The following is a 21,058-nucleotide window of genomic DNA, read 5'->3' on the forward strand; positions in this document are numbered from 1 at the left end:
ATGGGATTGGTATTGGACTCCTAAAAATAATTTCTTTCTATAAATTGCTTTGAATGGGTAAATCAATCATTTGTCAGACTGGAGCGTCTTCACAGTTCAATAATGCCTAGTACATTTTCTTGAGCTACCGAATTCAATGTGTCTGCAGAGCACAATCAATAACGAGTTCTAGTGAAAGCACACATCTTCCTTACCAGAAATAGAAGAAGAAGAAAAACCCAGATACCTCTTTATCGTCCGTGTGTTAGTCATCTTTCTTCTTCCATTTTCTCCTTTTCTTTTTATTTATATTTAGCTGCACGAAAAAAGCTGGACAGAGTATTATGAGGATTTTGTTTTTTCATCTTTCTTTCATACATTTTTCATTGCAAACAATCAGATTAACAAAATATGTAATTAAAAGCATAGTATTAAGTATTTGAGCTAGTTGGCTATGGCATTTTTCTTTTTCTAGTTTCTTTATGTGGGTGTGCTGAGGCTGCGTTTTAGTTTCTATTGGTCATCTGGTTAGTTTTCTTACTGAGAAAACTGAAGAATTGTAAGGACATAGAAGTATTTTGATTGATACAGTTAAGATCCGTCAAAAGATGACATTTTTACTTCAATTAGTAGATCCTGAATGAAAGACTCGGATTCTCTGCAGTCTGGAGATGATTTGTGTTGGATTTACTTTTTGTTTAAGCTTTCTGGTCTGGGTTACATTTTTCATACTTAAGAGGTGGCTTTGTTAGGTGTTTGATTATATTCAAGTGACTAGTTTTTCAGATTCTTGTTGTTATGCTAGATATTATTTGGAAAATTTTAATTAGATTTGATTTGTTTTCATTGAATATTGATTAAATGCAGTAAAAATATCGTCAGTTCTCAGGAGTTTCAAAGTCCAACAGTAGCTAAACTACCTTAATATCACAAGCAGGGAGCTTTAGTAGAAGGAAAAGCCATTCTCTATAATCCGGGAAGAAAACTTAGAAATTTGATAAGCTATGTTTTCACAAAGGGAAATCTAGATCTTGTTTGCTATCATTCGTGGAAATTGCATCAAAAAGTGTAATTGAGAGCTCACATTTATATATGTATGGGAGATGCTTACCGTAACTGTACTGTTGAACTTTGTAAGTCCATTTTGTTTTGCAGCTTTAGCCAACATAAGGCATTATTCTACCTTTCCATAAAAAAAGGCATCGTGCTACTTCTATACTATTTCTTTACCTTGGAAACTCTAACAGCTATTTAAGATAGTGAAACTCTTTTTCATTTTATTCAGATAACACCACTTTTAATTGCAAAAAATTGTTTTGAATAAAAATCATTTATGGGTTCTCTTCAGGATAACACAAGCAAGAAAAAATTGCTATTTTTATCGAACAATGACTACATATCTTGACTCAACTTGTTTGACAAATGTGTATGCTCAATCACACTTAGCTGGAAAAATTTATGTAATGGATTGAAACTACTAACTCTGTATGATCTTGAAATTAGTGTCTTCAAAAATTAAATCCAGGTACATAAGTACATTTGTATAGTATAATTTCTGTATACTTCCATTTTAGTGGGGTGTTGATAAGGGAGATTCCAGACTTGCAATTCAAACCTTTTGTGACTTTGCTGTAACTTATATATTGTCTATTGCTGTGTCCGGGAAGTGGCCAAGTCTTGTCCATCTTCAAAAAATTTATAAAAAAATCGGACACGTGTCCGACACCGGCACACCACCATTGAAGAAGTGTCCGTTACTGATGAGTGGTAATTTGAAGTGGTGGAAGATATGAAAAATATGAAGTTACAATCTGACTAAGTTACTTAGAAATCTTTGAATTGATAACTCTATGCTCCACAATTTTTTTTATTTACATAGGTCAAAGCTCTATTGTTATGACGTTCTGCATGTTCTCATTCTAGGATATATGTTCTCTTTCTTTCTGAATAATTTATAGAGCTTTAGTCTTTTCTCTGAACCCGATTGGTGTTGGTCTTAAACCTTAAATAAAGTTCTTCTGCTGCAGGTCCTACTTCCAGAGTTTCGGCTACAATGAATCCAGGGCAACTCACTCTACTTGGATCCACTATCTGTGTGATGCTTACAACACATTTTTCAGTACAGCTTATATCGGAGCATCTACTCCACTGGAAGAAGCCTAAGGAACAAAAGGCTATATTAATTATCGTACTTATGGCTCCTATATATGCCATTGACTCTTATGTTGGGTTACTAGATTTTCGGGGAAGCAAAGCATTTTTCATGTTCTTGGAGTCAATTAAGGAATGCTATGAAGCCTTGGTAAGACTCCTAGATCAGGATAGCCATACTTTTGGTTCTTCTATCTAAGTTTGAAATCTATTTTTGTACAAATAATTTCATTTATATTTCAACTTTGACGACTAAGTTTTTCAGTGTATGAATTGCAGGTGATAGCTAAGTTCTTGGCTTTGTTGTACAGTTATCTGAACATATCCATAAGTAAAAACATAGTGCCCGATGAGATCAAGGGTAGGGAGATCCACCATTCTTTTCCAATGACTCTATTCCAGGTGAAGGAGTTTTCTTTCTTAACTTACGCTTTTGTCCGACTGAATTCTGCAAAAGAAAAAATTGAAGGAATGCAGATATGATTTGAATGTTGGAGATAATATTTATTAATGTCATAACTTTAGTGATCTTTGCAAGCATGGACCATCTTTAGGGACAACTATAGAATATAATTACCTACTGTTCCAATAAAGCAGTTTTACGTAACCTCTCCATTGGTTTCTACTTGGGTTGACTCCCATTTAAATGATTTGGCTTGTGAACAAGTGTTTGTGACATATATTAGGGAGGAAGAAAACTGAGTTGGTATACGTAAAAGTTATCGCAACATGATTGTATCCTGTATTCAGGTTCACTGACGCGCGGATACTCTTTTTGTAAGAAGAACTGGGAATTTTTATATTAATAGCACATTACTTTCTTGATGCTTCAATATGCAGCTATTTTTGCCCTCTGGTTTCTCATAGCTAAGCCCAATGCTCTGCATCCTCTGTTTTAATTCGGCTATCTAAGAATCTATCTGTGAAGTGTGAATATTAACTTGCTTGTGTATAATAATCTCAGCCTCATACTGCTCGTTTGAACCATCACACACTGAAGCTTCTCAAGTACTGGACTTGGCAATTTGTTGTGATTCGCCCTGTTTGCTCTATCTTGATGATTACTCTTCAACTTCTTGGGTTGTATACTAGTTGGGTCAGCTGGACTTTCACAATCATTCTGAATATTTCAGTATCTCTTGCTTTATATTCTCTTGTGGTTTTCTACCACGTGTTTGCTAAGGAGTTGGGGCCACACAAACCTCTTGCGAAGTTCTTGTGCATCAAAGGGATTGTATTTTTCTGCTTTTGGCAGGTAATGTATCATGTTTGGTCGTTAGTTCTGATTCTTCTGAAGTCTGAACAATTCGTTCCTTGAACTATAACTAGATAATTGATGTCTTGATCTCGTGTAAATTGTGGGAGTGTCTTTGTGGTGTATGTTGGTCATTGTACTTTTGTATCTGGAACTTGCACCTCTGCCTTTATGCTACATACGAATCTTGTCACTGTGTTTGTTGTTTCTTTGTGGAGCACCTTGTTTTTTTTACTGAATTTTGTTGTCAATGCATGTCATGATGACATTAGATAATCCATGATACGTGCTTGGTTGCTCCGATGATAAAAGAGTTCATTTTAGATTGATAAGAATGTTAATTAGAACCCCACAATTTCTTCGGAGAAATATTCATCCCAACTTCTTGTTCAACTATGCATTTCAAGTATTCTTCGAGAAATGAAATTTTAATTAAACGGCTCGTTTGATTCTATGTCGCAGGGAATTGTGCTTGATACTCTTGTGTCACTCGGTGTAATCCGGTCCCATCATTTCTGGCTTGATGTGGAGCATCTTGAAGAAGCACTCCAGAACGTGTTGGTGTGCGTTGAAATGGTTTTCTTTTCTGCATTTCAGCAGCATGCGTACAGTGTTGCACCATACAGGGATGACATTGCTAAAGTAGAGAAGAAAGATTAACACGGAGGCCCCTCGTTGACGGTGGCTAGACGTGCTTCTATCTGTAGATGATGGTAATGCTTCTTGTAAGCATGTATAAGCTATAGACCGTCCGTGGGACTTTGTATCAGCGGTCTATAAGGACCTCTAGCTATCATACTAGAAATAAAAAGGTCCATGGCGTTTCTGTTGTTATTATATTTGCACCTGGTAAATTTATACTGATCACCCTACTATTGCTATTGTGCTTTTGATGCTTGTTAAGGAATGGTTGATATATATTAATAGACCCTGTAGTGTTTGATTTTGAATTACTGGTATGGGTTTATGTCAACAGAGCAAACTCCACCTCCAACTACAATAGAAAACCTTGATGACCTATTCTCTAACAGAAAGCAACGGGTAGTAGGTTGTCAAGCGACCATGGCGCCTAGTTGATTCTCTCTTCAGATGTAGGGGCTATTCTAATAGGTCGGGGGTACGAATTAACCAGCTGGGAGGTGGAGGCTATTCTAACATGTCCGATATTTATATCCACTTAATTGTTCAAAAGAACAGCTTGGATTGGGTGGTTTCAAAAAAGAAAGAAAGAGTAAATCGAACTTATTTAAGGAAAACCTTTCAAGTTTGGCTCAACTGAATCAAAGTTTTCTTACTCTACAAAATTAAGCTAAAAAACAGAATTTAACTAACTTCAATCACACCTTCAAAAATAGTGTGCCATAAGGGTGGCTAATATCAAAGCAGTCACTGCTAGAAGCAAATTCAAGCTTGCAAATGAGACCCAATGGATAATGATAAGGAGAAAATGGCCAACCAAGCCACTCCAAACAAAGTGGCACTCTTCTATAGGCTGATACAGACTAATAATCTAGAGAAAAGTAGAAAACCCGTAGACACATAGACGTCGCATATGCTAGATTTTAGGCTGAATAATAATTTATATTAAGCTGTTTAATCGACGAGAATACGATATATCCTCAATATACAACCCAAAACCAGTGTTAACGATATGGTATAAGTATTTACAGCTTCTGCCATGACAACAGTTCTACATATCTCCTTCAATTTCTCAGCTCTTAGAACTACGCATGGTGGCTGTTGCAAGAAACCCATTTACTATAACTCTCTGTCAAGTTCAAAGATTGGTTCTTTGCGCCGGAATGGGCTTAAACCGAGGGTTTCTAGGGGGGAGAGGTGGTTTTCATTGGGAGGGAGTTGGGGCAGGGATGCGATTTTGTTGGAGGAGGGATGGAAAAGGAACAGAAGAATAGTTTTGGTGAGGTTCAATCAAGGTTTTGGGTTTAACGGCGGCGGCGGTGGTGGTGGTGGTGGTGGGAGAGATAATGCGAGGCTTCTGGGTAATATTGCTTTCGCAATTGGTTTGACTTATCTTTCCGTTACTGGGCAGCTTGGATGGGTTTTGGATGCTATTGTGTCAATTTGGGTATCTCTTTCTGCTCTCTAATATGTGAATTGATTATTTATGCGGTTATGCATGTATAGTTCTGTTTCCTGATACAAGTGTGTGTTTCATTGTGGCCGATTGGGTTTGCATGGCACTGTCAATACACCTACCCAATAATTCTGCAATTTGATACTGTTAGTGGTTTGCTCAATATTCTGAAGCTCTTTCCAGTTGTTTATCGCCAGTGGATATTACTGACGTTATGCTTGTTTGTTTCTGGTATGTGAATGAGATGATTTAAGCGCAGCAAATGATATATATTTTTGATACCAAGCAGTTACTCTTTATCTTTTATTGGCTGATGCTGCCATGTATCCATTTTGGTTCCAGGCACTGACTGCTGTCTATGGGTGAAAATAAATAGCTTATCGTACTATCTCTTTTGGTTTGATAGCATCACTTAAATGTTATTTTGTTGAGTGACATCAATATGAAGTTGTTGATCTGATTGATTGATGTTTTTTCATATCCAGCTCATTGCAGTGCTTATTCCTATTGTGGGTTTGGGAGCATTTCTATGGTGGGCAGGACGAGATGTTATTCAAGGCCAAGTGAGGCTTCATCACTCTTCATATTTGTTCAATTCTTCATGAATTACTGTCGTTCTTTCATTTCTTTTAGTGCTCCTTCAACAAGTAGAAGATCTCACTTTGTACCCAAATTGAATTTGTGTATGCTGTGCAAGTTAGAGACCACTATCTATAGCGCATATAATTTACAAACCAGGAACTCCCTGGATCATTTCAGTGACCAGCTCTCCATTATGCATGTGCAATTTATGAACCTTCTAATCTATCTCCATCTTATTTGTCATGATTTACAAATTATTTAAAAATATGTGTTTAAAAAGCTAGCTCTATTTTCTGTTGCCTTGATTAACGGTATTGTTTCCTCCACGTGTAGTGCCCAAATTGTGGAAATGATTTTCAGGTATTCAAGTAAGTGCTTTGGAAACCTATGAAAAAGAAAATTCATTTTTGAAGACTTCTTGCATATTGATTTACATGAAGAGTTAACTGACTTGGATGTCGGATCTGTTGCAGATCTACCCTAAATGATGAATTACAGCTCTGCCCCTTCTGTACTCAACCATTTTCAGGTGAAGCTAAGTTTTGGAATCTACTACTAATAACATAGTAAAAGACTTCTTGCAACATTTTGTGCAAATAAGATGGTGGGACAGAACTACTGGTAAACTAATAACATCATCATAAGACAGTAGACATGAACAATGATGATCATGATAACAATGAATGGCAAACATCGATTTTTTGGTATAAGAAATCTTGAAGGTAAATGTGAGGATGAGCGTAAGTTGGTTAAACTTCTAGTGTTTGGCATCTTTGTTATCATTGTGTCTTTTTTTTTTCCCGCTTGATTTTAAGCTGTATTGACATAAATTGGTCATAATATCTGGACTTGGGTGTTCCCAATGCCTCTACACTTTTGAAAAATACTGTCTCACTATCTCACTGTTTCTAACTATGCCATGAAAATTTAGCTTTTAGACCTTGAAGGGGAAAACTGATCCTATAAATTTACTCAGATGAGTTAGACTTATATTTTCTCCTTCTAATATTATCCAGCTGTTTGGCTTTAATATGTGTGAATTTATTTTTAGTCTAGCAAAGAAGACAAGGCTATCAGTATTTAGCGAATTGTATAAGATCTGGATGACTCTTAATTTTAAAAAAATTAAATAATTTTGGAGTTCTACTTGTCTAGAACCTGATGTTTGCGCCAGTCCGAAGGCGATATATAATTATCAGTGTTAACATGCTCTGGGGGTTATCTGTTTCATGCAGTATTTGATGAAGTAATGTTCAAATGACTTTGTTGACTGATAAAGCTGTCCATATATCTTTGCAACACATTCATGGCATAACGATATTGGTTCTGATTTTACAGCTAATCCTATATTTGGTGGAATCATTTCATTTTTCTCCAATTGAATGTATTTGTTATGAACTAATGGATATTCTTAAGAGCATTTGCTGAATACAAATTCGATTTAGTAAAGCCAAGTTGGTGAATTGCAGAAGTTGTTTATTCCGAACTGGATTGAATAATGTTTGTTGTTGATTTCTTGAGATGTAGTCTCATATCATTGTGGATATATTTTAGCAATGTAAATGTCTGAGGGGGACAATCATCGAGATAAAATCTTATTTTACTGCCAATTCTATTGTTTGTGTTCTCATTTCCTCCTTCAATTGAATACAAATGTTATGAATCTTCACAGTTTTTGAAATGTTTCTTTATTTTCAGTGGTGGACAATGAGTTTATTAGTGATACTGTGAAGTTCTCCAACCAATCCACTACTTTTGGCGAAGCATTCAGTGATTTCAAACCTGGTTTCAAGAAAGGTTTTTCCCACCTGACATTCTGATTTGTTTTCTTCCTCTAGAATCTATGTTTTTGATTCAGTTACTGTGATATGTTGACGGCCATAACACACTATTGTGAAACTAGACTTTAATTGACTAATTTTTTTTTAATTGGTGATTGCTACTATCCGGGTGTTAGTCTGCATGGTTGAGTCCAATGGGTCCAACCTTGAAGGGGTTCCTCGTTCTCGAGATTTTAATTTCTTTTAAATAAAATATGCATCACAAGAACCTTAACATCTATCAAAACCATCACATGAAACTTTCCATAGTTTTCAAACATTCTGCTGGTATAAGAAAATATACCATGATTGCCCAGTGGTAAAAAAGGGTAAACAAGTCCTTTTCACAAGGCTCCCGTAGTAGGCGGGGTTGGGGTAGACAAGATGTACGCAAACTTTATTGGCTTACCCCTTTCTCCTTTCTTGATATATTTGGGTAGGAAAATTAGACTATTTTTACCAGAGTACCAGAGTTGATGGTAACAAACTTTAGTTCTGACAAAATATCAAAAGATTCTCTGCAATTTGCTTTACTATTATCACTCGTAGAGTCCATTTTCTTTCTTTCATCTTTTTTTCCCTAAGAACAGCAAGGAGATGTAATCATCTGCTGTGCATGAAAGCGAGGGCAATGTACCTCCTATTGGTATATTTTTGGTTTGTCTGCATGAACGTATAACAACTTCCACTCACTAATCTGAAATTATAGTTCATGGGATGATTCACGATACTGATGATTCATAAATTCTGTGCAGGAAAGGATTCTGGTGCCACAGTTGTTGATATTGAAGCAGAAATAAAAGATGCAGACTGAGGTGCCAGCCAGCTTACCCTGGTAAACATTCTTTTACTAGATGATCCTGTCTGCATTGTTAAAAGGGGCTGAATGATTTACTTTGCAATGGAAATGTTGAGAAAGTTTCTTTCAATGACTAAATGTCTAAATTGATAGATGATGCTAGATATTAATGCTTTTGGTTAGGTCGCTTTTGCTGACACAAAATTTTCCCCAATCAATTGAAAAAGTTTGGAGTCTTCACATTCTACAATTTTTGCATTGACTTGGGACTTATATTTGGGTTGGAAACAATTGGTAGTCTGTCAGTGAGAAGTATTTTGTTCTGAATCTCGGTGGAGAAGATTTCACAATGCTATAAAAAATGACTAATCGTTCCATCGCCTTCCCTCTGCCGCTCTCTCACAGCCTACGGTAGTCTGGGACCTCTGGGTTGGCTCATTGATGTGTTGGCTCTTTATTCAATGATGTATGCAACGACTAATGGTGTGATGAAACAGTTCTGCAGGTGTACACTCTCAATTTGGGAGCAGATATCCTCCATGGATTGTGTTGATCTTATGATAAGCCCTTCGACCGGAAGGTGCATTGCATTGGAAAATTTTGACGTCGTTTCCAGCTTCTACCTCCACCATACTGTATATTTTCTGAGTTTGTAGGAAGAATTTTTAGGAGCAAATGTAACCATATTCAGTATAATGTGTTTGTGCATTTTCAACATTCAATCTGTACAATATTTGTTTGTTTTGTTTCATTCTTTGGTGAGGAACTTCCATTCCTTTGATAAATATAGTTGCAAATTCAATGGTTTCCACAATAAGACCATTCTTATTGTCAGGAACAAATGTTTGTAAAGACACCTCTTAATCTGTATCCCACAAATTTTTTGCATAGAGATAAAGAGGGCATTCAAATGTTCCATTGAGGATCTGCTTTATTAGACAAAAGAAGAAAGTTCACTAAATACATAAACAGAGTCGCAACAGCAACTATGAAAAATAGAAGGAAACTAGGAACCAACAGTTATGGAGACATGTACAGCTAAACAGCACAAAATGGAGTCTTAACAGTGTAGAACAGAGGTCCTTGTCCAGCTGTGACTTCAGGGAATATGTTCAGGTACTGAGCTAAACCTACTGCTTTGCTTCTCCAACCTTCTGCAGCACAAAGCGAGGCCACTCAAAACTCGAGAAAGAAGACGGACATACTTTCAATTGAAGTTCCAATCAAAGACAAGTTCTTTTTGAACACTTATATCAGGATTCAAGGATGCAAAGTTATCTCAAGTAAAAACTTTAAAACCAAGTTCCATTAGTTCAGGGCACCAGCCAAAGTGCACATGATATATGTAGAGTGACAAAACACATCAAACTATACAAATAGATATGATGATAGGAATAGCCGAAATAAAAATACCATGAAAATGTATATTATAATCACTCAGATGCAAAAAAAGTTCAGAATACTCAGGTTGAAGATGCTAAGAAGAGGAGGAGGAATGCCAAATGTGGATGAAAGTAATAACAAAAGATATGCACGCCAAAAGATTAAAGATTGATTACAGCTAAATCAAGAAATATGATACAAAAAACCAACTCCAAATGATTTTCACCATGGATACAGGTTGACATCAAATTATTTGAAACTAAGGCTTTTTTCAATTATTTCTATTTTATGAAAAAACCATCAAACAATGTTGCTTGCTTCAATTTCTTAACACAACTCTGTTCCATGATTCAAGTTAATTGCTAGTAAACGTTATAGCCCAGCTTTAGAAAGAAAAAGATAGACAATGTGCATAATGCGATAGGTAGAAACACGGAAAATCCATCACCAGTTAGAACTAGGTAATAGCAATTGGACAATGTACCTCTTCCTTCTTGTCCTTGCCCTTGGTGAAGAATTTGTAACCTCCATAAAAGAGTAAACCCCAGCCAGTTAAAGAGACAATCACAAACTGCGAAGAGAGAGAGTTCAAGGAAAATATATCATGTAACCTGTCATTGCCGCTGAACTGTAAAATATTGCTTTTTTGCATAATAGATAGAAAAGAAGCAGAAAACTTTGAATTTCCAATCCTCAAGCATTAGCATACTAAAGTAATTATAATGGTCAGAAGGAAATATCTCAGCTTCTTTCCTTTCAACTAGACGTTCGACTACATAAGTCCCACTACTATCACCACTGACGTCTGTATCCATAATACACTAATACAGAAAGCTACCTGTGTTTGAAAGTATTGGCAATATCACCCTTAGGACCCATTGCACAGCCACAAATTATATTCAATTCAGGATACCATAATACCTACACTAGTCTGCAGCCAAGTTTCCCTAAGAAATTTTTTAAAAAGGCAACAAGAGTGCTCCTTAGTGTCTTGCAATTAAATTTCTTTTCCATGGAAAAAAGAAAGAAAGAATAAGACAAGATGAACTTTGCTTTGTAAATGTTTTGACAGATGTTTTGAGCTACATGAGAACATTATTTTTTTTTTCAATTCATGTTCACACGTACTGTGGCTTGAATTCATGGTCTCACTCTCCAACACATCTCATGGGAAGAGGAGGGCCATGAGATAACAGTACCTAAAACAAAAGGTGTGACACTAAGTGGACATCTAATTTAGAAAAATCACACAGTTTCTACTCCAACTCGAGGATTCAGCAGTAACTATGGAAAATAAAACCCAAAAAAAAGGGATTTAAGAAGACAAATAATGGTTCACAAAGGCTTATTCACAGAAATTATTTCAAATAGCCAAAAAAAATGTCCAAATAATTGCCATACAAGAAGAGGAGCTGGTGGTTCAGTTTTCTGTCAGTAGCCACAACTTGTAATATTCAATCCTGAAGAATAGAAGCACCTAATTGTGTGTATACATAATGGTATCTTTAACAACCACTAATGGCATATTAAGATTCCAGAGCCCTTCTCAGGCATCACAAAAGATTATATAACTAAAGTGGTAAAAACAGCAATCAAAATTTCAACTTTATAAGAGCTAGCATCACAGACAGTAAAGTGAGAGACAACTTACATGTTCTTCTTTCCATTTAGAAGGATGCATTGGGTCCTCCCAAAAGTTAACCTTTGGAGGTCCATGATGATCTACAAGACAATAGAAGCTATTCATAAACAGTACCTTTAGATTAAAGGCATATCTATACGTTACATCTCGCTCTTTTTCATAAACAGTATCACGTTTAGGATGAAAACTGAATCAAAGAAACCATTTTGAATACTAATAAACAAATCTTAAAAACAATTTCCTTGGGAAACCAACCATTGGCCGGGTGGTAAGTTGACAGGATTAAGGTCCTAGGTTCAACTCCCAACAAATCTCTTTGGAGCCACCCCATGGCTGAAAGCCTTAGTGCATGTAGAAAGGGGAGTTTGCGTGCCTCATTAATGCATTTGGCGGGTGGGGATCCAATGTTGGATGAGTTTTTCGTTAAAAAGAACACTGAATTTTTTTTTAAAAAAAATACAAGTTCTATGATTTGGTTGATGAAATCTAAAAATCATGCGCACTAATAGAAAATTTTACACATTGAATCTGTTAAGACAATCAGATGGCGCGTCGGAGAGAGTAAAATACCGCCGCCTCCGGCGAGACCCCGCCACTGAATGAGGGAAGCAGCCTGAGGAGATGAAACCCATTTTGGGGAGTAGAGCCGAGAAAGATTCGCGGCCTGGCGAGCCGCACCTGTCCACGCAGCCATCCTAAGAAGCTCTGTGAAGTGAGAGAGAGAGAGAGACAGAGTGTGTGACAAGGCGTAGAGAGAAACTACGAGAACTAAAAAGTGCTCTCTAGAAGGGGACACCTGGCAAACTCCATGCATTAATACTTAAAAACATAAAAAAAGAAAAAGAAAAAGAAGAGAGACTTTTTTTTTTTAATGACAAAGACAAGTGTTTGGATTGGCAATTTCTGCATTTGTAAGAATATTTTGATTTACATGTTATTTTGATGAAGAATTTCAGTGACAATCATGTATAAATTCAAGGTTGAGATGGTAAAGTTGGTTATGAAAACTTGTTGTAAATGCGGGAGGTTGTAAATTCCTTCCACGTCCAAGAACTTCAGCTTTATTTGTCACAAGATTCAATCTGTCTTTCTTGTCATCAATGTGGAGCAAATTGAGTTGATTATCTGATCCAACCGTTCGATGGTCATGTTGAGTTCGGGAAAAAACCCATAAATTCATGTATTAATGATGTTAGAAATAAGATACTGAGAGCAAGTATTTAATAAGGTAATTGAGTATGAATCAAAAAATGATGATATTCATCTCATGTATGTTTAGTCACTATGGCACCATATAAGTCACCTCAGAAAATTTGCAAGTGGAATCTCCAAGAAGATAAAGCTAGCATGAGAGACAAAGATCACTCAAAATATATGCAAGCTATATTGACATATACAAAAACTTAGAATCATATCACGGAGACATTAGATTTAGCAATGGTTTACATTATTTGTGCTTGCGGATAACAATCATGACAGAAAAAATACACACATTAAAGGGTTCAATTCCAAACATATGCCAAGGCCAACAAGCTGACCCAATTCACAGCCGGGATCGAATAAAAACCCTTTTCCTCTCAGTTTCTAATAGATCTGATCCCTTGAACCTTTCATTTGATATCTTCTTCGTACCCTGCAATTCATCTACATAGTTGGCTGATGTCATGTTTTCTTGCTTCAAGTTAGTCATGTTTTCTTGCGCTCCCTCCATTTCAGCCCGTATTTCCTCAGCTAATGCAAAGTCTTCACATTTATTTTGGCCATTCGACGGGAGTGCAGGGGCTCGATCCATAAATCTTTCCTGGACAATCTTATAGACTCTCTTCATGCCTGCAAATTCAAACGCCAAATGCAACACAGTAAAGAATGAAGAACATAAATTTATCAAGCATTCACACTCATAAATAATGTTGAAATAAGAGATGCAGTTGATCAAATTGAGATAGATCAAGATTGTATCAATATCATTAGGCCTTGTGTTTACGGTTCATTAGCAACAAATGCTATCTAAATCTGAAAAGCGCCCAATTATTTGAAATCATGGCTCAAATCTCAAAAGTTAGGATTAGAGATTCAAATAGTATCGGCCACGCTCAACTTGGATTTGGGATAGAAATGTACGTCCAAGACTGCTAAACCACTGACTGAAGGAATGGGAATCTCGAAATCAGGCTTCAGAAATGAAGGCACGAGACAGGAAATAATCCACTGAAATATTTTACTGGGTCATCATGCCAACTAAGTACCTCACCCAACTCATTTAAGAATTTTCCTGTTCTTATTATATATTTTTCTCATCTTATTCCATACTCTAATCAAAATAGCATATCCAACACTTCAGGCTATTGGCCTTGATTCATGTTGAATAAGAACATTAAAAAGTAATGACCATTTCTCAGTGATAGGATTGTCCCACATCGAAAGATGTGGGAGCTAAGGTGTTGTTTATAGGGGGGAGGTATGGGCCTCCCTTAGTACCCAAGGTTTTCTAGTATGGGCTGGGAGGCCTTGGGTACAGCCGGCCCATATGGGTGGGTGTCGGTTGGGCCTTGGGCGCTGAGCGTGTATGGGCGCGACTCTATCAATGGTATCGGAGCATGATCCTGTTGTGCTTTCAATTGGGGCCACGCCTGTGGAGTGGCCGGCCATGGTGCTCGACCAACGGGGGTGCGCCTGCCGGAGTGGTCGGCCATGGTGCACGACCAACGTGGGCGTTGGTCTTGAAGGGGAGGGTATTGATAGGATTGTCCCACATCGAAAGATGTGGGAGCTAAGGTGTTGTTTATAGGGGGGAGGTATGGGCCTCCCTTAGTACCCAAGGTTTTCTAGTATGGGCTGGGAGGCCTTGGGTACAGCCGGCCCATATGGGTGGGTGTCGGTTGGGCCTTGGGCGCTGAGCGTGTATGGGCGCGACTCTATCACTCAGCTACATGAAAAAGACAAAATAAAAGGAAAATGGACAGCAATGGGTTGTTTCATGGTACCTATGGTCTTTCGGTCTCATTTATGCTGGCAAGACATTGTTCCTTGTAGGGAGCAAATAAACTAGGGTCTGAGCTTCATTTCAGGAGCTTATCCCATAAGAGAGCCAGATATCTAACACCAATGCCATTTACCCAGCTAACACACACACACACACACACAGAGACATATACACAAGTGCAAACTGATACGTAGAAAAGGTTTATTAGTGTAATAACAGGATAAATGATGACTAAGCGAGAGTGGAAACATTTTCTAAATATCATTCTTTCTAAGGCTAATTGTCCCCAACTTACGGCGGCACAAAGATATCCTTCTTGTCAGCTAAACAAAAGGTTTGGTTTTGTTGCAATTGTTCAAAACTTAAAGAAACCACTTTCAGGCAATGCCAGAGTACATGCCTGTGATTGAATACATATGGATGCACAATGACCCACACAAAGGCCAAGCACCCACTAAACTCAAAAAGCAAATCTATAAGTGTTTCTTTGACGATTACCAACAAGACAAAATCAAAATACCAGAGCACGGCTAAAAGCAATGACAATGAAGACAACAAATACACCAAATAGAAACCACCCTAACACCAATAATCATAACATACTTCCTACATCTCACTATTACATAAGATTACTTTAGGAAATTCACCAAATCAACTGACCAACAATTTTTCACAGAAATATCCTCGATGCTTTTCTAATGCTCCCTGTTTCTCATCAGTTTCCTAATAATTTGGCTCTTGAAAGGAAGAGTAGGATTGTAGGAAACAGTACTGTAATCTCAGAATTTCATTTTATTTTGAACGCCCTATTAAATCGTACAATCGACACTGACTCCCTCTCTCAAGCACGCAAAACAAACAATAGATTTTTCATAATGCAATTTCATGGGTTGTGAAGCTATAAGTGCAATGATAGCAGTTATACTCGCACTTACTAAGCTCAAATCCTAGATGCACTACCTATTTCAGAAACAAAAGCAATATTACACTCGCAAAACTTTGAATTCAACATAAGATAAATACAAATTCAAATCCATGTTCCAAATACACATCGCATCTCAAATGGCAAAAGAATCAAATGATATACTCTTTTAAGAAATTACGAAACTTTCATGAGAATTAAAGACCAAAACAGCATAAGAAAAGGCCATGAAACGCCTAACTAAACGATGCGAGCGTGAGACAGAGAGGTTACCGACCATTAACCCCTTTAAGGGACTCCGTGATCGCGGACTCGATAGCGAATTTGCGCACGTTGATTAGGAACTGTCCTATCTTCTCGCGGCGGCTAAGCTCCACCTTTCTCAGCTCATGAACTCCTGCGACCTCGAAAGTGTTGGCCATGTCGTCAACGGCGGAGCTAATCGATACGTATGTATAGGTTAGGTTCTCCCTTCCCTTCTGCTTAACTACTTCCCCCAAATGAACAGAAAATATCAGTCTTTTATGTGGCGTGATATGTAATCTATATAATTTTATTTAATAAAAAAATTAATATAAAAAATCCGAGATGGCTTTGTCTACTCCGTGACCAAACTTCAACCTGCCTATAACAATATCTTTCTTTGTAGTCACACATTGGATTAACATTAGGTTTTGACCCAATTCATGATTCAATTCACACCGTCTTCAACCTCAACTGATAAATTTTTTTGTGTAAGAAGTTAATGATCCGACTTTAGTCCATATTAAATAAGAGATTCAAACTTGAATACCATCAACTCTAGTATCACCAACTCGAGTATATGCTTATCCATTGGGTCACCATTGTCCCAACTTCATCTCCCAACTTCCCATCCCCAGTAATATTACCATTCAACCTCTGGTAGTCCCACTTCATTCCTCCCTCATCCCTGACATAACTATATCCCACTATGTTTTCCCCCTCTATATCCAACAGCTCACATATTCAGACTTCAATACCACACAACCCCCACTCAATACTACTGGGCAAACCTTTGTGACATGGCTTGCTTATCAGAGAAGCCATATGTAGAAAGTCTCATTTGCAGTTTTGCACCCAAGAAAAATGCTGCTGATACATGTTCCACATATCATCTGACACACACACACAGACCTCCTTAATTCACACAATTGGTTTACCCACACCCTGCATTGATATACTCAAGTGCTTTACAATGTAAAGAACACAATGAATTCCAATCTGAGAATGATAAAGCAGAACAAAACTTTTGGAATACAACTACTTTTACTATAAATGAGCTGTGTAGTCTTTGAAATTACAATGTAATTATTTGTTAGAATATTGTACATACCAATACAGAACCAAATACCGGTTACGACAAGGATGTAAAAAGAGCAGATAAGTAGGAAGGCACAATCTAGAATTACAGGTCAGATGTATCAACTCAGAAGTAAGTGCGATGGACCAGTCCCAGAATAATCGTCCTGCATGTTACCAGGCAAGAATTAATTTACTGTAAAATAGGATAGAAGTGCAAGGAAAGATGAATCAGAAAAGAACAACATTGAAGCTGGCAAGGCCTTACCTTTTGGGTTAGGCATTCCCTTAGTCAGCTTGCTTTTGCCCCATTTCAGTAAGACATTGTATAGATGAACTGGCACAAGGGTTGAAGGGCATTCTTAGCATCCAGATGATCCCACTCCAACGATTCCCACCATTCTTTGTTGGTATAGATCTTTTTAAGAGGAGATGGAGCTGGTAATACGAAAGGGATCCTCTTTAGCTTCCAACAACAGTTTATATCAATCACTTGGAGAGAATCACAAGCCATTGCCACACCATGACCACAAATGCTCTTCAATTCTGGCAGCCAACACAATTTGAAAACCTTTAACTTCGGGAGTTTGAATTCGGTGATGAGAACATCAACGTTGTTGTTAACAATAAAACCTTCCAGTTTCTCACATCTAGTCACTTGAATCTCTTCAAGATTTTGAAGGTTAGGTAGCAAGCCAGGGGGGAAGAGCTGCTTTATATTGGGACACTTTGAAAGAACAAATATTTTGAGACAGGAAAAGGTACCACCGCATATAGTTGCTGATGGTGACGCAACAAATCCTTCGGTGTTGAAGAGGACACGCAAGCTCTCTAATTTCTCAAGACACAATTTCTCGAGGCTCTGGAGTGGGCGATAGGAGGCTGAAGAGGACAAAGAAAGGAGGCACTCAACCCCATCACAATATTCAACCTCAAGGCACTTCAATTCAGTTGCATACTTTAAGGATGGAATGTTGTTGCATAAGCTCCTCAGATCATGACACTCTTCAATAAATAATGATTGAATATCTTTTGGAAGTACTAGGCGGTTTGGCGCTTCTCTACCAATGCTATAGTTCAGTAACCATGCCTCTTTACTAAACTTCTTTTCTCTGAAGTGAGTTTCCAATGAGGTACCATCAATTGGCCCCATTACAAGAAGGTAGTCATTCAACCGCTGTGCCTCCATGTCATCATCCCTTGTTGAAGGTCCAGGATAGTTTGCTAGGGAACTGACATACTTATTAAAGTCACCCACACCACTAAATTGGCATTCCAGTGTTTCTAACTTTCTCAAGCGCGCAATTTCCTGTCCTGCAACAGTCAAACTACGTGAGAAGCAGTGGAATTTCAAGAACTGCAGACGGGACAGTTTAGGTAATATCCCAGATGGTAACTCCTCTAGATCGATTGTACCATGAAGATTAAGGTATGTAAGATTGGACAGCATCTCTATCCCATGAGGTACTTCTTTAAGTCTAGCACAATCACAGAGGTCCAATTTCTTTAATGCTCTATTCTTTGACAAAGAGGGAACACACTCCATCTCACAACAGCGAAGCAACAAGGCCCTCAGATTCCCAAGATTAGAGATTGAAGACGGCAATTCTGTAACTCTTGTATATGAAAGATCAAGAACCTTGACCCCACACAAATCCAGAAAGAGAGAATCTGAAAGGCTGCTAAGATATTCATTTCTGGAAAGAAACAATGTTGAGAGAGAGTGACATCTTGGCCGATGGCTAGAAGGGATTTCTTCTATGTAGTTTTTCATTAAGGAGACTTTCTCAAGATCTGCTGTCCAATTTTCCTCGTCTGGTATTTCTCTCAATTGCAGACCCGCTTTAACCATTGATCGAGGGCTCACACTCATGATCCGGATGGCCATGTCTCTAATCAAATCATGCATCTTGACACATTTGAGTCTCTGGTGCCCTTCAACCCTTTCCAACAAGCATGCATTCTCTAGTTCATTCAACATGACATGGCCCTTGTCATGCTCAGCTTTCCTGCAGTCCAAAACATCTATTATTCCCTCCGCAATTAAATGCTCTATCAACTCCTCTCTATCTATTTCAAAATCTTCAGGGTATAATGCACAATATAAAAAACATTCCTGGAGTTTCTGATTCTTTAAGCGATTATAACTGAACTTCAGCGTCTCGAGTATGTCAGTGTGCCTCTCTGTAACTTCTCGTAATTCTCTTAATGCAGTCCTCCATTCACACAGGTCATCTTTGGCCCTCATACTTCCAGCTACCGTGACAACGGCAAGAGGCAAGCAAGCACATTCATCTGCCACTTTTCTAGCTATTGCCTCAATAGATGGATCAACTAAGACGTGATTCCCAACTCTACCAGAGAATAACTCCCATGCTTCTTCTTTTGAAAGAAGCTCCATTTTAATACCTTCACACTCCATTCGTCGGCATACATCAAGTGATCGAGTTGTCAAAACTAGTTTGGATTTATTCTCTTGGGTAGGCTCAGGGATACCAATGGCCTCTAAAGGAAATGCTTCCCACATATCATCCAGAATGATGACACATCTCCGCTTTCTTCGTAATGCTGCATGTATCTTTGATGCCCTTTTTGTTTCATCTTCAATCCTTGAAAGATCCAAATCTAGAGTAGTGCCAATGTCATGTTGTAATCTGCTGATATTAAACGGTTTTGACACAGTGATCCATATAACTTTACCAAACTTCGGTGGATCTTCCAAGAGACGATTATTTATGTGCTTCATAAGTGTTGTTTTACCAGATCCTCCCATCCCATAAAGTCCAATCTTTCTAACATTATCATTGTGTTTCAAGATTTTCCAGATTTCTTCCATCTTTCTTTGAGCAGTAGTTTGGCCAACAAGATTCGTAGTCGCCAATATCTCTCCCCTGGGACGAGGTGCATCAAAAACCAGGCCACAAGGAAAGCTGCCCTTCTGATAAAGTCTTTCTGCTTCATCGGTCATCTCCACAACACGTTTTCCCAACTCTGTACGTAATAAATATCTCCCATCTCTTATTTCACTTTCTATGGCATGTCTTTCATCATTAATCCGTTGCACATCACCCAGCCAAACTTCAACCTCTTTCTTTAACTTCTTTCCTTGCTGAAGCTCTGTGCCCAATCTTGTCACTACATCTTCCTCTCGGCCATTCAAATATTCAAATTTTCTTTTGAGCTTGTTCACATTTTCATCAAGACAAACATGATGGTTGACTTTGTTAGAAACCCATGAGAGAACAGCTTTCCCTATAGACTCCATAGTGCAATAGAGAACAGTCTGCAAGACAGGAATCAAAATCAAGGATGCTAAATTAGATTAGAATCATCTTGCCGTCAAAACAATTCTCGAGTAAAACAAACAAACAGCCTTTTAGACTGGTGCGAAATTATTCTTATATAAATTCAAACAACCAAAGAAATTGATAGTACTCAAAACTGTGTAGGCGTGTAGCGAAACAATAATGACAGAATCAGTAGCTGAGTGCTCTTCAGAAAGAGAAGAAAACAATAACCCATTTATGTTCTTCCCTGACAGAATCGTAATTCTGCCCTATCACGTTTATGATGAATTTAAATTCTACAAGACATGTAACACTGACCATAAAATACATAAACCATGATTCTCTCCATTCTTTACCCTAATTTTCACCGTAACACAAATCTACTCCAAACAAATCATCACAACTATCGCTTATGCGTTGAAACACACAAACGAATCATTTCAAGAAAAATCAGACTTGAATCATCAAACCGAGTATGAAAATAATCAAACAAATTTACTCAGAAACAAGAACTCACACTACGAATCTAACTCAAAAGAAGCAGAAGAACGATAAGGAAAAGATGATGACAATGATGAGCAAAGATTGAATGAAGAATCATACCTGGCGTAGGTAGTGTTGCTGATACTCTTTCACCGGATATTTAATATTTTGAGAGAAGAAGAAGACTCGATATTAATTCGAGCGCCATGGAAATTAATGGGCAAAAAAGTACTTTTCTGTCTCTCAATTATGGGACGAATTTTATTTTCATCCCTAAACTTTTTTTCCTCTCATTTTCATCCCTCAACTATTGAAAAATATCATTTTAGCCCTTCAAATGAGATTGGGGTAGGAAAA

General features: G+C 37.7%; 5 protein-coding genes across 11 annotated transcripts; 2 read left to right on the forward strand and 3 right to left on the reverse strand.

Annotated features, from left to right (window-relative positions):
- The first annotated feature begins 75 nt into the window (after nt 1-75).
- On the forward strand, nt 76-4,335 carry LOC119985064 (transmembrane protein 184C-like). Of its 3 annotated transcripts, XM_038829227.1 has the most exons (6): nt 99-243; nt 847-1,112; nt 2,007-2,281; nt 2,410-2,532; nt 3,095-3,385; nt 3,848-4,335. In XM_038829227.1, exons 2-6 carry the CDS (start codon nt 1,076-1,078, stop codon nt 4,043-4,045), a joined length of 924 nt encoding a protein of 307 aa, XP_038685155.1. In that variant the 5' UTR covers nt 99-243; nt 847-1,075; the 3' UTR covers nt 4,046-4,335. The 3 variants fall into 3 exon arrangements, with proteins under 3 accessions (XP_038685157.1, XP_038685156.1, XP_038685155.1); XM_038829229.1 differs by lacking the exon at nt 847-1,112 and having other exon boundaries at nt 76-165; XM_038829228.1 differs by lacking the exon at nt 847-1,112 and having other exon boundaries at nt 88-243.
- A 449-nt stretch (nt 4,336-4,784) lies between these two features.
- On the forward strand, nt 4,785-9,451 carry LOC119985162. Of its 3 annotated transcripts, none has more exons than XM_038829363.1 (7): nt 4,785-5,471; nt 5,966-6,043; nt 6,396-6,430; nt 6,536-6,591; nt 7,761-7,859; nt 8,638-8,717; nt 8,865-9,151. In XM_038829363.1, the coding sequence occupies exons 1-6, from the start codon at nt 5,064-5,066 to the stop codon at nt 8,694-8,696; spliced, it is 735 nt and encodes a 244-aa protein (XP_038685291.1). In that variant the 5' UTR covers nt 4,785-5,063; the 3' UTR covers nt 8,697-8,717; nt 8,865-9,151. The 3 variants fall into 3 exon arrangements, with proteins under 3 accessions (XP_038685291.1, XP_038685290.1, XP_038685289.1); XM_038829362.1 differs by lacking the exon at nt 8,865-9,151 and adding an exon at nt 9,187-9,451 and having other exon boundaries at nt 4,812-5,471; XM_038829361.1 differs by lacking the exon at nt 8,865-9,151 and adding an exon at nt 9,179-9,451 and having other exon boundaries at nt 4,825-5,471.
- Nucleotides 9,452-9,582: 131 nt separating this feature from the next.
- On the reverse strand, nt 9,583-12,475 carry LOC119985164. Of its 3 annotated transcripts, none has more exons than XM_038829365.1 (4): nt 12,277-12,475; nt 11,716-11,786; nt 10,549-10,635; nt 9,583-9,832 (listed from the first exon to the last, which is right to left on the reverse strand). In XM_038829365.1, exons 1-4 carry the CDS (start codon nt 12,398-12,400, stop codon nt 9,812-9,814), a joined length of 303 nt encoding a protein of 100 aa, XP_038685293.1. In that variant the 5' UTR covers nt 12,401-12,475; the 3' UTR covers nt 9,583-9,811. The 3 variants fall into 3 exon arrangements, with proteins under 3 accessions (XP_038685293.1, XP_038685294.1, XP_038685292.1); XM_038829366.1 differs by having other exon boundaries at nt 9,583-9,863; XM_038829364.1 differs by having other exon boundaries at nt 9,583-9,835; nt 12,277-12,474.
- Nucleotides 12,476-13,067: 592 nt separating this feature from the next.
- On the reverse strand, nt 13,068-16,110 carry LOC119985860. Its single transcript, XM_038830305.1, has 2 exons — nt 15,889-16,110; nt 13,068-13,536 (listed from the first exon to the last, which is right to left on the reverse strand). The coding sequence occupies exons 1-2, from the start codon at nt 16,031-16,033 to the stop codon at nt 13,250-13,252; spliced, it is 432 nt and encodes a 143-aa protein (XP_038686233.1). The 5' UTR covers nt 16,034-16,110; the 3' UTR covers nt 13,068-13,249.
- A 753-nt stretch (nt 16,111-16,863) lies between these two features.
- Nucleotides 16,864-20,907, reverse strand: LOC119985859 (probable disease resistance protein At4g27220). The gene is made up of 3 exons (XM_038830304.1): nt 20,822-20,907; nt 17,200-20,214; nt 16,864-17,098 (listed from the first exon to the last, which is right to left on the reverse strand). The coding sequence occupies exon 2, from the start codon at nt 20,194-20,196 to the stop codon at nt 17,245-17,247; it is 2,952 nt and encodes a 983-aa protein (XP_038686232.1). The 5' UTR covers nt 20,197-20,214; nt 20,822-20,907; the 3' UTR covers nt 16,864-17,098; nt 17,200-17,244.
- Nucleotides 20,908-21,058: the final 151 nt, after the last annotated feature.

The sequence above is a fragment of the Tripterygium wilfordii genome, chromosome 19, assembly GCF_013401445.1.
Source record: "Tripterygium wilfordii isolate XIE 37 chromosome 19, ASM1340144v1, whole genome shotgun sequence".
Taxonomy (NCBI): Eukaryota; Viridiplantae; Streptophyta; class Magnoliopsida; order Celastrales; family Celastraceae; genus Tripterygium; species Tripterygium wilfordii.